Source organism: Momordica charantia (assembly GCF_013281855.1).
Source record: "Momordica charantia cultivar OHB3-1 chromosome 5 unlocalized genomic scaffold, Mcharantia_2.0 BLBB01000005.1, whole genome shotgun sequence".
Lineage (NCBI taxonomy): Eukaryota > Viridiplantae > Streptophyta > Magnoliopsida > Cucurbitales > Cucurbitaceae > Momordica > Momordica charantia.
Genome location: NW_028275163.1, coordinates 3,439,320 through 3,454,875, shown reverse-complemented (window position 1 = coordinate 3,454,875; position 15,556 = coordinate 3,439,320). Strand labels below are relative to the sequence as shown.

Genomic DNA, 15,556 nt, shown 5'->3' with positions numbered 1-15,556 from the left:
GAAATTTCAAAGGTAGTAATTATGAGGCAAAGCAAAAGAGAAGCACATAAGAAATTGGAGGATTTTTGAAGCCCAAATCTGACCCACACGGTGTTTTAAGAAAGTGGGGAGTGAGCAAGAAACCAAGCAAAATGGCTATCATGACAGTCTTGAGCTTAAAAACCAATAAAGGAAATTGAATTCAAACCCCTCAAACTTTGAATTCCATTTTCTTTCTCTCTCTCTCATTGCTTCATAAAGTGAAAGGTCCTCAAGCTTCTCCTCAGCTCACATATTCTTTGTAACTCTCTGCAAGCAAAGCTAATTTAGGGGCAACATTTCTACACACAAAAGATGAAACCCCATGACTTTTTTTTTCTCCCCCATCCCATCTTTTCAGTCTGTTTTTCAAACTTTCTAATCTTTTTATTATACATGAAGTTTCGCCGACATGGACTTAGTTCCGCCGTAATTGATACATATCTCTGCATGCAAGGTTATGAGTTCGAATCTCACATCCAATTATACATAAAATTTAAGCACAAAACTCTTAGAATACAATATCCTTCTGATCTGATCTCTCCCAGCTTCTCAAAAACAAATTGGGTTCTCACATTTTGTTCTGTAAAAAAAAGAGAGAGAGAAACATGAGGAAAAAATGGATTCACCTAACACGCATCGTTGTGCAATCAAATTTCCTCCTGGGGTTTCTTCAACTCGAAGGAAAAGGTAAGAAAAGTTGATGAATTGATAAAAAAATATGGTGAAAGAAAAAAAAAAACAGCACAAATTAGAAACTTACACATTGTGCAAGAGAGAAAGATCTGCAACCCATTTTTGTTTGTTCAATCTCGAGTTGAGGGGAATGAAGCCTGGTCCGAGATCGTTCCCACCGCGGGGCGATGATCGACCGAAGGGTCTCGAACCAGACAGCATTCCTCTCAACATTTTCATGATGGAGAGAGGAGAGAGGAGAGAGGAGGGAGAGATTTGGAACCATTTGGTATTGAGATGGCCATGCATAGAGAGTTTGTGAAATGGCTGTTATATACGTGAGAGAGAAGAGAGAAAAAGAGAGATATGGAGGTGATAAAGCGTCCCACATACAATAGTTGCCCCAAAAACACCCACTCTAAAGCATGAATTAACTACTCCAATGCCCTTGCTTGTGTCCCTTCTCTTTTGGGAAAAATCAAGACCAAGGCCTTTTATCATAACCAAAAAAAAAAAAAAAAAATTGCATCGACCACCCGTCGTAAAAGGGTAACTTTGATTTACTTTTTTACGTAGTTAATTGTTATTAATACGAGATCTACCAGCTTATATATTAATATGTATATATTGTAAATGAAAGTAAGTATGAGCTCTTCTTTTCTTGAAAAAAGTGCAAAAGACACGTTGTTAATATATTTTTATTATTGTGTGAATGAACATGCCCTAAAGGAATCGAGATTACTTGGGATATTAGGCCAAGTGATTTAAAGGAAAGGAATTTAAAAGAAATAAAATAACAATGGACGGATTAATTCTTATGAGAAATTTCAAGAAATTGTATGAAATAATAATGTTATAGAGTTTGGTGAGGAAATTAAAAACTATCTGTCACAGAGATAATGAAAGTGGTACAAATAGAGGAAGAATTGGTGTAAGATTGAGGTAAATGCAATGGCTTGTTATGGATACCCAAGTTAAGGCTATATAAATAATCCCACATGCCACACTTTACAATTTTCAGAGGCAATGAAATAATATTTACTTTTAATTAGAAGCTTTGTCAATGAAGTTTTGGTACAGAAGTAACCTCCATTTAATGACCCACTTAAATAAGTTTGGTATCACCGTCATAAAATATCAAATATACATCAGAGAATATATATTCGGTCTCTATCTACGTAATCTTAACACAACTTCCTTTAATAAAAATTCATGGCTATATTTTAAGAATTTTTAGTAAGCATAGTTATAATGGAAAGAAATGAGATAGAAATAAAAATGAAAAGACCACCAAATTGATCACTTAGAAGTACAGAGATTAAAATAAACCGTTTGAAAGTATAGTAGTTAGTAACTAAAATAATGTTAAATTCCCCTCATGCCAATGAAGATAATTGTCTCTTCTATGTACTCATGATCATTCCCTTCCCTAATCAATGTGTGACTTTGTTTGCAATCACCTTACAAACCCAACATAAACTAAAATGAACGTTTTGAAAGTATAGGGACCCAAATAAATTAAAATTAAAAATCTCGCTCAATTAAATTAGGGTTTGAAATGAAACGACGTAAATGTTATGAACCAAATATTAGTAAGGAAATCACATGGTGTGGACCATTTAGTGTATGGTCAAATCCAATTTGTTTTAATTGGAAATAGAGGTTGAAGGAGTAGGCACTTTACGCTGTCATGGAAATCCCTTTTTCTTTTGCTTCGTAAGACTTTTCATAATGAGGCACTTACGTAATCATGGAAAAAGAAAAATCATATCCCAACATTAATGGGACCCTCATCCCTCCCTTTGATGATATATAGAAATTGGAATTATTCCATAATCCAACGTCATGTTTAACTATTTTAATTTTATTACTAAAAACGAGTACAATTGAACGATAATAGATCTCAGATATACAAAATTAATAACAATAACTTATATAGTTAGGTAGAAAAGAATCAAATTGATCGATTTAATAAAAAATTTTAAAATATAAGGAAGATAGATGCAGCCTTGAAAGTTCATTAACAACTTTTAGTTAAATTACAAGTTTAATCTTTGAATTTTGAAAGTTGCGTATGATTAGTGTTTCAACTTTAAAATGTGTCCAACAGGCGTTTGAAATTTTAATATTACGTCTAATGAGTCACTAAATTTTAAAAAGAATCTAATAATTAAGTTTTCGAACGTTCAATTTTTTTTTGTCTTTAAACTTTAAAAAGTATCTCATAAATTAGGATTTAGTAGATATAAAATTGAGAGTGTTTTTCAAAATTTAAAACCTATTAAACACAACACTAAAAATTTTGAAATTATTATATATATATATATTTTTTTTTTTAAATTCAGAAACCTATTATACATAGCTGAATGTAATTTAATTTTAAATTGTTTATATGTTTAGAAACATATTACATGCTTCTTAATGTTTAAAGGATCTATGCTAAAATTTAAAAATTTTATTCGCCATTTTTCTAAATTCGTTATATAACTAAAGTTAACTTTAATTTTACGTACTCAAAAAAAGAAAAAAAAAACTTGAAATTTTACTTTGACTAAAAAAAAATTGTAAATTTTACTTCAAATTTATAATATTCCTCATATTTTCCGTTGCTTTCATTTCTTCATACAAGCAGTGGCGGAACAGTCACCGGAAAATGCAGTAACTGCCGTGCCGGTGTATGGCCGCTTAACGAATCCTTTGATACCCTTAACCGCCAAAACGCCTCCATCGGAACGAACACTGATTTCCTTCAACATCCTTCGCCTTCCAAATCCTATATAAATTACTTCTGCAATTCGCTTTTATTGTACCAAAGTTCTTCTCAATTTGTAGTAGAATCTTTTCGTTCCTTCTGCACACTACTCTTTCAGCGACACGCAGAGAAATTCGGCAATGGAGTCCGCCATAGTCGTCTCGGAGGCCACTGAGGTCAAGAGTGAAATCCGAAACGAGAACGAAAAGCTTCTCGTCGTTGCTCCTGATGGTAAAGTCAAGGAGATTGCTGTTTTGACCGAGTTTAAGAAGAAGAAGAACCAAATTCAGGTTTCCAACGTCAAGAAGCCGTTCTTCTACTACTACAATCTTTCCAAGGTAATCTTATATACGTTTCATAATTCGTAAACTTTCTTGCTTCGATTGGGGGAAATTCTGTGGAATCGACTTCTTTGTTAAGCTTCGTCTTTAGAAAATCAAAATCTTGGTTGGGGTTTAACGCTTCCTCCTGTGTTGCAGAGGTACATTAAGCAGTACAACGAAGTTGAGCTCTCTGCCTTAGGCATGGGTATGTGTTCTTGAATCCATTTCTTTTCACAATTTCACAATTTATGAACAGTTCAATGAAAATAACTGACTTCCATTCATTCATAATACAGCTATACCCACAGTAGTGACAATTGCCGAGATTCTCAAGAAGAATGGATTGGCATCTGAAAAGAGTAAGAAATTTTTTATCGAACCCGTTGATCTTCTTTATATCTTTCGGTGAAGGGCAGTCTCTAAACAGAATCAGTTGTTTTGGGAAAATTCTGCAGACTTGACGATATCTTCTGTCAGTTTGAAGAATGGAGAAAATGACCGGCTGGTTATGAAACCTAAGGTAAACGCCTACAAGATGCATACTAAAGAAAATTTGTCTGATTTACTGTGCAATTTCTGGGTCTTTCGTGGCTTAGTGATGTATTCTTTGTTTTCTTTGCTAGATCGAGATTGCATTGGTAAATGCAGAAAAAACCAAGAACATTATGACTGCTACAACAAGTGAAGATTGTTGATACAAGTTTTGATAGCGTAGTATCATTCTTGGGTCTGGCTTGTCTTTAGAGGAAGCAGATTCAATCTAATAGAAGTTAGAACCTAAGGAGAAGAGTTCCTCTTTTTTCCCATACTTCTTTCTTTGTAACTGAAAAACAACTTCAAATTGGATAAACAGACTGATCCCTTTTCTCTCTCTGTGTCTCTTGCACTCACGCACACACTAATTATCCAATTCTGAAGTCACCCACCAGGCGTCCATATGTAAATTCAAAATTTATTATAACAATTCATAAGGGACAAGGCTCCAATTTAACAAGGACTTCAAAGAAAGTATAACTTTACAAGAATTTGGAATAAGATATCACTGCAGCGATAATTTGGCAAGGGTAAGGGCCAGTACCTTAACTCCATTTGCCATATCCTTAGCAGAAGCAAATTCTTCGGGCTTGTGACTGTACCCTGCAAGAGCAGTAGCATTATAATAGGCTCAAATTTTCCCTAAGGGCTCTGACTCATTACAAAGGAAAGATGTTTCCAAAAGTTCTGTCTGTGCTGAAAACATGTTAGAGACAGAAAAAACTGTTTTACTTGAGCATAGTACTGCTATTTACTAGAGGATAGCAGAGTAGATAAATTACCTTTATAGCAAGGAATGAAGATCATACCCATCGGGGATACCCTGCAAAGTAGTACATATGCAAATTTAGCATCGAGTTTCCAATGATGAAAAAAACAGTAGCTTTTCCAAATGAATTGAGTAACTAAGTCGACAATTCCAAAGTTTTTTTTTTTTTTTAAGAAACTTAATATATAGAAAAAAGCATAGACAAAATACAGCCTAAGGGCAGGGGGAAGAGGGCTCCCCCTCCCAGAAAACTAATGAAGTAAAGCACTCCAATCTTGCATAATCGACGAGAGGCTGTAATTACAAAAGAATTTTCTATGCCTAGAACACCACCAAGAAGTGTGTAACTGTCCTGTATTACAAAAAATTTCTAACGTAGAGGACTTATCTTCAAAAATTCTATTGTTTCTTTCCATCCAGAGGTTCCAAATAAGGGCTCTAGCAGCACAATTCCAAAGTTTTCTAGCCATTACTAATCTTCTGCATTGTCCAAGGAAACGAAGAAAACTATCCTGTTGAACAAATTGTGACTTTTTTGAAGGCAGAAGCTAAGTATTTGGAATTTGTTAATTGTCCATTAGTTGTTTTGCACCATTTAGTAGTGTTCTTTTATGTTATTTGTATCTTTTTGACATAGTTTTCTCTAGTTTAAACTAGTGTATAGAGTTCGTATTGTCCTCTTCAGTTTTCCAATTTAATTTGAACTCTTAAATATTTAAGAGAGTGCATTTCACCTTCAGAATCGTTTAATAGGGATGTGATTCCCAAATTATAGGAAGCTCGGAAATTAATAATTATTGTACTTGAAAATTTGATATTAACACTCTGTTACCTGGCCATAAACAGCGAATCATGGTATGCTCTACTAATCATCAGCTTGTTTGTGAGATTGAGCTCTTTTGTTGCAGAAACCATTGCCTCTATTATTGCTCTCTCAGAATGCGCTGGTGGATCCTGGTTTATAATTTTGAATTCTGATAGTTTGACCCGTCGCCTTTGAGCTATTTCAATGGCAGATTCGTGAATCTTCTTAATTACGGTGTTTCTACGCTCTTCATCAATATCTCTAGTGTCTGTTATTAGAAAAGAGAAAACTCAAATGAACATAAAATGCAGTCAAAATACACAACCATATCTTCACTTTTTTCATATGGCTTAAACTTTTGAATTATTAAGATTTACAGGAAAACCTCAACCTATTTCCAGATGAGATTTGCTAGGGATGCTGTTGATTGCTCCAGGATGAAGCTCCAAAATACCTAGAAAAGTTTGTTTTTAATCAACTTCAGGTTTCGCAAGGTAGGTAGAAGAAAATGTTTTTTTTTTTTTGCTAGATATAGGATGTTAAAGAATGACATAATACACACTTGGTTATGAAGAATTACCAACGGTACCGACAGTGTCGATAGATCCAGAGCTCAATACATGCCGCTCAACTGCTAGTGCTAGCTCCGCTGCTGCCAGTCCAGCATCATTTCTGCTTACATTTGAAATTTACAGTCTATTACTGTGATCCAATAATAACTTTTTTTTTCATTTAAGAATTATGTCTCTTTAAGGCGAATGACAGTATAGAAAATATAAGCCGAACAAAAACACATGTGAAAACCGAATAATAAGTTTGAGTTCCACTTGTTCGTGATGGAAAAACAGAGGAAATCAACAAGAAAAAGTGGGGCATTTAGTTGTATGAACATTGAACACTGCACAAAGAGAGGCATTAGAGTTTTTGACACTCTACAACTCATATCAAGATCTCTCTACACCCTCAAGCACCACCCCTTGACCTTTTCTGATCAAATTTTTAATAAAATAGCAAACAAAGCGTTCTGTCAAATAAGTTTCCCATAATCATGAAAGGGAGGATGCAAAATGACTTCATCATAGTATTCATTCTATAATGCAATATGATTAAACCCTTTTTAATATTATTCAATACTATGTAATGAACGAAATGATATGCAGAATCAAAGTAAAAAAAAATGATGTAGGCACTACTAGTACTAGTCTGGATAAGAAATATTAATCTCCATATAATTTATCACCTATATGGCATCAGTACAGCACCGGCATGGCCTCCGGTGCCTTCAAACTCCACCTTTATACTAGCAGGTGCTGCAATTGCAGTCACTACTCCTATAGGTATACCTGGATTGTAGATTAATGTCACTCATGAATGTTCAAAATTCCTATAGATATACCTATATTATAAATTATATATTAATTATGACAAAAATCAGAGGATTTAAGGAACCAAAGTTAAAAGGACATACCTTCTTCCTCCAGAATGGGACCCTGCTCTATGTGCAATTCCAGGAAAGCAGAGTAACTTCCTTTCTTTAGAAACACCGTCGATATCTGAGCTGGATCAGTTAAGTAGCCAGCAGAACTAGCAGCATCAATAAATGATATATTCTGACCATCAACAGTTGTCTCCAAAGCTTTAGCAAGTGTATCACTCCCCGCCAACAAACGGCTACCCACCAAAGAAAAAGTGAATGAGCATCAACTAAAGACTGATATTATTAAAAAAAAAAATTTTAAAAATTAAAACCAAAATTTGGGGGGAGGGGGCGAGGAGGAGAAGGAAATAGTAGAAGGTTGTTATTTGTAAATAATCTTCATTTTTGGTGAACAAGATTGATTGGTAATAATCCTCACCTACCCAAGCAGCTGATTCCAAAGCGTGTAGGTTCCTCAGAAGTGAAGAAGATAATTTCCAGCGACCTTTTAGGTCTAAACCCAGACCTGCCAAAATCTAAGTTAGAGGTTTGAAACTTAAAAGAGTTTCTCTTACTAGTATCCTTCCACATACTTCTTTACACTATTGCATGAAACAATTCATATAAGCTACATAAATTTGAACATGAAGCAGTTAATTTTTAATAACTTGACTGAATAAGGACTCAGCTAAAAGCTACTCTTTTGTCCCAGGTAAGCAAGCGAACTTGCAAATTCAAAGACCCTTCAGAACTGTTTCTAAAAGTAGCAAACCTTTTCAAGACATTGACGGCTTCTAAAGCACCTAAAACACCAACAACTCCATCATACTTCCCAGAGAATGGAATTGCATCAACATGAGAGCCTGTTGCAACAGCAGGAAGCTCTGGTTCAGAGCCATCCCTGCATAAAAAGTAAACAAGAAAAGACTCCATCAGACCTGAGAAAATAAGACGTAGGACACAATTGATCTTATGCTTGATAGTACATAAAGACATGGATGGCCGTTGCAGATTTACTCACCATCTACCAAATATGTTACCAACAGCATCCTCTCTAACAGAGAGACCAGAGAGTTCCATTAAGTTTTTAACGAAACTGCAAGCAAAGAAAGAAGTAAGGCCAACGCACATAATGCAACGAATGAATCGCTGTACAGCATCTCATTCTCTTCAGCCTAGATAGTAATCAGGAAGAAAACTGCAGAATTTAACCGTGAGCACAGTTAAAACACATGGCACCCTTGTCGCAGACTGGTTATGGAGAATTTTAAATAGGACGACCGAAAGACCAAGAGAAGAGTAACACCACGCCACTGGGATTTGAAATGGGAATTCAATAATAGTTGTAACGTATAGAATCTTCTAACTAGCTAATAAACACCATGCCAGTTATAGCAGCAGCCAGCAGACAACAATTAATTACCAAGCACACCTTGCTTCTGCATTTGAGAAATTGATCGGAGAAAAGTATACCAATGCTTTCATGAAACTTGATCAGGGTCATATCAGGGCAACCGATAATCATTCTCATTTTTGTACAAGTAAACAAACAAATAATAATACAATGAATTAAACAAGTAATTGAAATGTCCTCCCTATAGTAAATGTAAATTTGGGATTAGAGTCGACAGAGTCCATACCTTCGTGCCAATACATCCTTCTCAGTGTAAAGAATCCTAGTAACCGATGGGGCAGGAGAGTCCGAGAAAGTAGAAAGCTCCTCAATCTAAATGCTCAATTCCACAAAACAAAAAAATAATTTATAACTGATCAAGACCCTCTACGATTGCAATCCATTTACTTCATACCTGTTTCACCAAGTTCTCCGCGTCAACAGACAGAGAAGTAACGGGATTTGAAACGCCAAAGGAGGATGGTTCGTGAACAGGATACCCAGAGAAAGCCTCCATGGTTTTGATCGTTGGGTCCTCATAATTTTCAGCTAAGGCTGAAGGAAAAGAGGAGAAGAAGATGAAATGAAGCAGGAGGGCGAGGAATCGCAGGAGGGGAAGCATCGGAAGAAATTGGTTCGACTGGAAGAGAAGTGATGAACACAGTGGCAGTGATAAATGGGCCCGTGACTCGCTGGTTGGTGCAAATTCGACTCTTTGCTTTTCGTACTCTTTTAAGCTAAATATTAATTTTAAATTCCACCATTAACATTTTAAACTTTTTAGTGTGCTAAAAAAAAGATATGTATAGAGATTTTAAATCACGATGTATATGAAATAATTTAAAATGTTATTTCATTGATATATTTAAAATATGAAAATAATATTGTTAAATTGAATATAGTTTAGCAGTAATTAGCATATATCTTCACCCAAAAAATTCAAAATATAATATATACATATATATATATATTTCTTAAGAAAATTAAATTTTTATAGACGACATTTGATAAGATAATAAATTAATAATTTAACAAAAGTTTCTTTTTTTTTTCACACCAATATGAAATTATTGAATAACATCTATTTCTTTTCAATTCAGAGATTCAAATTTTATATATCAATTTGTCAATTATCACGGAGTCGTTTTGATATTTTTATTTTACTTTTTCATCCTGATTATGTTTTGAAATTTTGTTTTATTTTGCATATTATATAAAGAAAGTTTCTTTCCTTTGGAAAGAAGATGAAGTTATATAAGGATAAGTTATACAAATAAAAAATGAATTAGGGGAACTTATTAAACTTCCTTTAAAATTATTTAAATCTTTATTGAATTATATAGACTTTATTGATTTTTCGTTATTAAAAAAAATATTTTATCATTTAAAATTACACTTTCTCAGGCAAATAGCAAACACTTCCTTTTATGTTTTATTGATAAAATAAAATTTGTTAGAGAGTAAATATATATTTGAATTTTGAAATTGATAATATTGATAAGGTACACGCCATGAGATATACTTCTTATTCAATATAAATAATTTCAGTTACATTATCTGTTATTTCTAAGTGCTTGAAAAGAAGATTTGTTTTGAATATTTCCTTTTGAGCCCTTTTACATACTTTTTCTTTTGTCAACTATGTATTAATAATGGAAATTAATCTTTTATCAACTTCAATTCATTCTCTTCAATAGTATAGATTTGCATATACGAGTCTTGATGGTTCGGGGTAAGTAATCTTTCTGAATAGGAATTTAAAATATAAAAAAAATTTATCTTTTTTCAACTGAGTTGATTGTCTTTCTTACAATATATTCTAAATTTTAATAATAACAAAATTGTTGTTTAATTATTTGTCCCCGTCACAGTTGAAATCTTGTGTAACAAAACATTCATTCTTCATCAATTATTCCATTAACACAATGATTCTCCTTCTCGATAGTCTTTTCAACTAGTTTTCTTCGCACCCTTACCAACTTCGACGCCAAGAGCTCCGTCCTAGGGCACCCATGTCCCCTCCCCAACTCAAAAGACATCAAAAAAAAATTTTATATTAAACTCACTCGAATATTGAAACTTGAGATCTCTAATTTAGTAGGTCTAAGAAACCTAAAAAGAGTTTGGGCTTTCAACCAATTACAAATAGTTCACATTTTTTTTAGATAATTTTCAAATTCTTATTTAACCTTTTAAAATTCTAAAATTTATTTTTAATGCATTAAAAATTATCAATTAGGTCTTTTAAAAAAGATTGAATTTTATTAATAAAATGTGATATATTGTTAAATTATGGTTTTTATTGGGCATGCAACTCTACATTCCACCCAATAAAATATTGATTTTGTTAATTAGTGGGTCGAATTTTAAAAATGAATTAGTCCAATTTAAAATTAGAATGAGATGTTAACGTGTTGAGATATGTTAATTAAATAATTATTTAACCATTATTATACTTTTTCTTAATAAACTTGTTAACACAAAAAAGACAATATAATATGAGAATTTGAAATACATTAAAGGTAATTTTTTTTAAAGATTAAAAATTAAATCGAGAGACTATGGGGTGTATATTTTGCCTTTATGTTTTCTCATTTTGTTTTTTTTGGAAAGAGAGAATTAAAATAAAAAGGACCCACAGCCATTCATAATCTCCCACGTGGGTTTAGCATTTATGGATACTGTGTATCACATAGAGGCTACGATCATTCAATGGGAACCTTGACCGGAAAACTGTCAATTGAGTCGAGCCACGGGTTGACTCGGTCGCACTCGGTCGCCGGAATATTCCTCAGCGCCTTCCAAACGGCGCTGTTACACTTGAAACCGGCTCCGAACGCCACCTGCCAGATCCGGTGGCCTTTCGAGACTCGATTCTTTGCTTCTGTATAAGCTAATTCGTACCACAGCGAGCTGCTCGATGTGTTTCCGAATCGGTACAGAGTCATCCTCGACGGTTCCATGTGGCACTCACTGAGTTGCAGGTTCTTCTGCAGCGCGTCCAGTACCGCTCTTCCGCCAGCGTGGATGCAGAAATGCTCGAAAGCGAGCTTAAAGTCAGGTACGTAGGGGTTCACATTCGCTTTCAGCACTTTCTTTTTCACCATAGAAACGAAGAACGCGAATTGCTCTGAAAATGGCAGTACCAATGGACCTAGAGTCGTAATGTTGGTCTTCAATGTCTCACTTGCGACCGCCATTAATTCGCGCGCGAGTGAGACTCCGATTTTTCCATTATCGTCCTCTCTCTGATACACGCAATTATAGCTCTTATCGTCGGCCCCTTTGTGAGTCCGAATCGTGTGAACCAACTCGTACTTCGACCGGACTCGATCGCCGGGCTTGTTCGACAACAGCACGGCGGCTCCTCCCATCCGAAACAGACAATTGCTGACCAACATCGAACGATCGTTGCCAAAGTACCAATTTAGGGTTATAGTTTCGGTGCTCAGAACGACTGCGTACGTGTTAGGGTTTGCATTGAGAAGGTCCTTAGCGAGCGCAATGGAGATCAGACCCGCGCTGCAGCCCATACCACTAAGATTGTAGCTCTTAATGTCGGTTCGAAGCTTGTAGTGGTTCACTATCATGGCGGATAGCGATGGTATGGGATTGAATAAGCTACAGTTGACGATTAAGATTCCTATTTCATTGGGGTTCAAGCCGGTTTTCTCGAACAGAGCATCGAGTGCGCCGAACATTACAGTCTGCGCTTCGAAGCGAGATTCGTCAAGACACAAATTCGGCGGCTGAGAAGCAATTCCTCTGGATAAGTAGGTTTCGTCGCCAAGACCGGCTCGCTTTGCTACTTTCGTCATAAACGGAATGGCCTCCTCTTTAAAGGCACCGCTCTCTGCGCTCATCTCGATGAAGCTGTCCACCGTTACCTTCCTCGCATCCTCCGGTTTGTAACAGGCAAACTCCACCAAATAAATCGGTGTGGATCGCTTGGACCAGTAGAGGCCGAGGAGAAATATCGACAGTAAACCGGAAATGGCCGTAGTTGCATCAATCCCATAGAACTGAAATCTTGTGGCCGGCAGTAAGTCAGACACCCGGAAGAGTTTGAAACCGGAAAGCTTGGAAATGAAAAGAGGCAAGATAACGAGCAACATAAGAGTAGTGGCAGAGTTGGATGAGTACCCATATCCTAATCTGACATATTTGAGCTTAACTGACTGTAAAAAGTCCGGCAAGCCTCGCCGGATTCTGATGAGGATGGAGGAGGAGTCCTTAAGCTCTACTTCTGCCGTTAATCCCTCGGTATCCATCTCAATTCTCTCCATATATTATAATCTTTTGCTAACTTCTCTCTGCAATCTTTGTGCAGCTCCCTCTCAAGTCTCACAGTTCTGGTTGAGTTCTTGAAGAACAATCTGTCCCAGCTTATATAACCGCAAGAAGAAGGCGACCCAGAGAAGAAGAGGGATATAGGCAGAAATTAATGAAGGTAAATGACTTGCACACTTACAATAGAGGGGTAGAGAGTCAGAGAGGGTTTGGCACTTGGCAGCAGGCCAAGCAAGGATAGATATAATGAATAGAGAAGAATTAAAAGCAAGGAGGGGTGTCCTCTAAAATAAATGGGAGTATTTCCAAGAATGGTGAGATAGCTCAACAACCACACATCTCTGCAAGTAAGTTGGACAGAAAGAGCTTTCTAATCAAAAACTTAATTAATGTAGAAATCTTTTTTCAATTGTAGTGGTTTTGAGATTGGTAGTTAGAAATTTATTTGCAATTTTCTTCTTAAATGACCTTTCTCCTCACTCTTCTAGTTAGCTATGATTATTAAGATCTGAATCAGTTCCATCTAGCTTCTTTTTTTCTCTCTCTCTGCAGATGAATTGATCATTTATGTTCGTGCCTAAACTTTTCCTCCAAAAAGGTACTCCTATCACTTTCTTGTTAGCTTCTTTGAAAATGAAAGAAGGTAGGAGAAAAGTTCTTAGTTGTTTTGGAAGGATACCATTAGTTGATGTCACTGTTATCATACGACTGCTGTGTGTCCCAAAGAAGCTGATTAGAGGAACCATTTTCTTGCATATTTTCATCTTTCAATCTACTTTAGCTGGTCGTGCCATTTTCTAAGAGTCCGTTTTGATAACCATTTTGTAAATAAAAGTTAAGAGTAGATTTGTTTACGTTTCTCATTCCCTTTCATATTTTTATTTTGTTCATTTTCTTTCATTGTCATAGATCCAATTTCCTCTATGCTAAGATAGACACTCTTATCTAATTTCATTTTGTTTTCCTAAACTACCCTCAATTGAATTTCCTCTAATTTCTCTTTTAGACCATGTACTATACTTTCTATATGCTTCCATTTTCCCTTGATGACTTGTCCAGCTCATCTCTATGCTCGGATTTCTTTTATTTTTTCCTTAAACTTCTAGGCTCCCTTCTTCCTCCCTCCCTTAATTATGCTAAATTTTTAGTTCTTTCATGTTAAATAATGGTCCAATAAATATTTTACCTAATGTACTAAATAAATCTTAATCAATGACTATGTTTAATATTAGTTATTGTTAGTTAATAACAATCATTCTAATCTATCTATTAAAAGTAATGACTAACCACATTCGCCTAATCTGATTATAATGAGGTAATTATTGTTTGGAAATAAATGTGAATTCTTTCTCTTGTCAGGTGTGCCAAATTAAGTTTGAGAAGCATTTGAAGAGAATAGGCTTAGAGAGTGCACTCTCGAATTGCTGTTGGGAAATATACAAGAATAGGTTGAGTTCTATGATCACTAAGACCTAAAGGTATCATATTAATGGCTTTTAATAGAATTAATTTGTCTAATCAACTCAATTGGCTCAAGGTGAATATGTATGCAACTATTTGATTACCTTAAAACAGAACAGCACAACTTTTCGGAATCGCAGAGGAGAAGTGATGGGTACCATACTCGAGGGATATTTATGTGGACCTGTTTGGTAATATTTTTGTATTTTGTTTATAGTTTTATTGAGAAGTTTAAGCATTTGACAACTATTTATGTTTCTTGTTTTTTATTTTTTTAGAAACATTCTCAAGATTGTATAAAAATTTTGAAAACCAAAAAAATAAGGGTTTGTTTGATAACGTTTTTGTTTTTTGTTTCTCGTTTTTAAATTTCTTAAGAAATCTAAGCAGCTAATTATATCTCTTGTTTCTCATTTTTTTTTAACATTCTCAAAATCATATAGAAATTTTAGAAACAACAGGAAAAAAATTTTTCTTTTTGTTTTTATTTCTAATTTATTCCAAAACATAAATCAAAAGATTGTTTCACTATGACCCAAGGTCTTGCAATTCATTTTTCCTTATTAAAATTGAAGAAACAGAAACAAGAAACATGAAACATGATTGTTACCAAACAGACTCTAAGTTTTTTTGTTTCTTGTTCCCGTTTCCAATAAAATCAAGTTTTCTTCTTTTTTTCAATAGAAAATATGAGAACAATTTCGAGTTTCCATCTAGAGTTCGTGAGTTTCGCAGTCAAAGTTTGAATAATTGCACTCTAAGAGTAGTAATAGAACGGGTAAAGTAGAATGCTTTATTAAGCTATCTCTTAGCAAATGTGACATTATCATAGGTTCTCCAAAAGAGTCTTTGGAGCTAAATATGATCATCGATGATTATGATTTTGCTCCAAGAACTCTATAAATATGTTTCCCTCCTAATCTAAACTCTTTAAGTTGGATTTTTTTTTTTTTTTTTTGTCAACTAAAGGCTTTTATGACCATTAGAAAAAATTATCATAAAGATAAATTAGCTACGTTTCCAGCTTAACTTTCTTTTGGGGAAAATGCAATGCATTCGGAATTATATAAGACCAACTCTAAAAGAATAGACAATTTATTTAATGTAGTCACATCGCAG

At 34.7% G+C, this 15,556-nt stretch overlaps 3 protein-coding genes and 2 long non-coding RNA genes across 6 annotated transcripts; 2 read left to right on the top strand and 3 right to left on the bottom strand.

Annotated features, from left to right (window-relative positions):
* Positions 1 to 149: 149 nt before the first annotated feature.
* LOC148211162 (uncharacterized) lies at positions 150 to 1,144 on the bottom strand. Its single transcript, XR_015790975.1, has 2 exons — positions 782 to 1,144; positions 150 to 601 (listed from the first exon to the last, which is right to left on the bottom strand). It is a non-coding gene; the product is annotated as an uncharacterized LOC148211162 (long non-coding RNA).
* Positions 1,145 to 3,236: 2,092 nt separating this feature from the next.
* Positions 3,237 to 4,639, top strand: LOC111016353 (uncharacterized protein At2g34160). Of its 2 annotated transcripts, XM_022291732.2 has the most exons (5): positions 3,255 to 3,783; positions 3,925 to 3,973; positions 4,065 to 4,127; positions 4,224 to 4,288; positions 4,392 to 4,639. In XM_022291732.2, the coding sequence occupies exons 1-5, from the start codon at positions 3,586 to 3,588 to the stop codon at positions 4,461 to 4,463; spliced, it is 447 nt and encodes a 148-aa protein (XP_022147424.1). In that variant the 5' UTR covers positions 3,255 to 3,585; the 3' UTR covers positions 4,464 to 4,639. The 2 variants fall into 2 exon arrangements, with proteins under 2 accessions (XP_087980088.1, XP_022147424.1); XM_088123962.1 differs by having other exon boundaries at positions 3,237 to 3,783; positions 4,224 to 4,639.
* A 65-nt stretch (positions 4,640 to 4,704) lies between these two features.
* On the bottom strand, positions 4,705 to 9,394 carry UAH (ureidoglycolate amidohydrolase). The gene is made up of 12 exons (XM_022291731.2): positions 9,102 to 9,394; positions 8,934 to 9,019; positions 8,315 to 8,389; positions 8,066 to 8,194; positions 7,733 to 7,819; positions 7,345 to 7,547; positions 7,117 to 7,219; positions 6,457 to 6,548; positions 6,268 to 6,330; positions 5,904 to 6,144; positions 5,085 to 5,125; positions 4,705 to 4,905 (listed from the first exon to the last, which is right to left on the bottom strand). The coding sequence occupies exons 1-12, from the start codon at positions 9,306 to 9,308 to the stop codon at positions 4,808 to 4,810; spliced, it is 1,425 nt and encodes a 474-aa protein (XP_022147423.1). The 5' UTR covers positions 9,309 to 9,394; the 3' UTR covers positions 4,705 to 4,807.
* A 1,856-nt stretch (positions 9,395 to 11,250) lies between these two features.
* On the bottom strand, positions 11,251 to 13,329 carry KCS1 (3-ketoacyl-CoA synthase 1). The gene has a single exon (XM_022291673.2). It carries the CDS (start codon positions 12,970 to 12,972, stop codon positions 11,392 to 11,394), a length of 1,581 nt encoding a protein of 526 aa, XP_022147365.1. The 5' UTR covers positions 12,973 to 13,329; the 3' UTR covers positions 11,251 to 11,391.
* A 251-nt stretch (positions 13,330 to 13,580) lies between these two features.
* Positions 13,581 to 14,776, top strand: LOC148211161 (uncharacterized). The gene is made up of 2 exons (XR_015791047.1): positions 13,581 to 14,454; positions 14,552 to 14,776. It is a non-coding gene; the product is annotated as an uncharacterized LOC148211161 (long non-coding RNA).
* Positions 14,777 to 15,556: the final 780 nt, after the last annotated feature.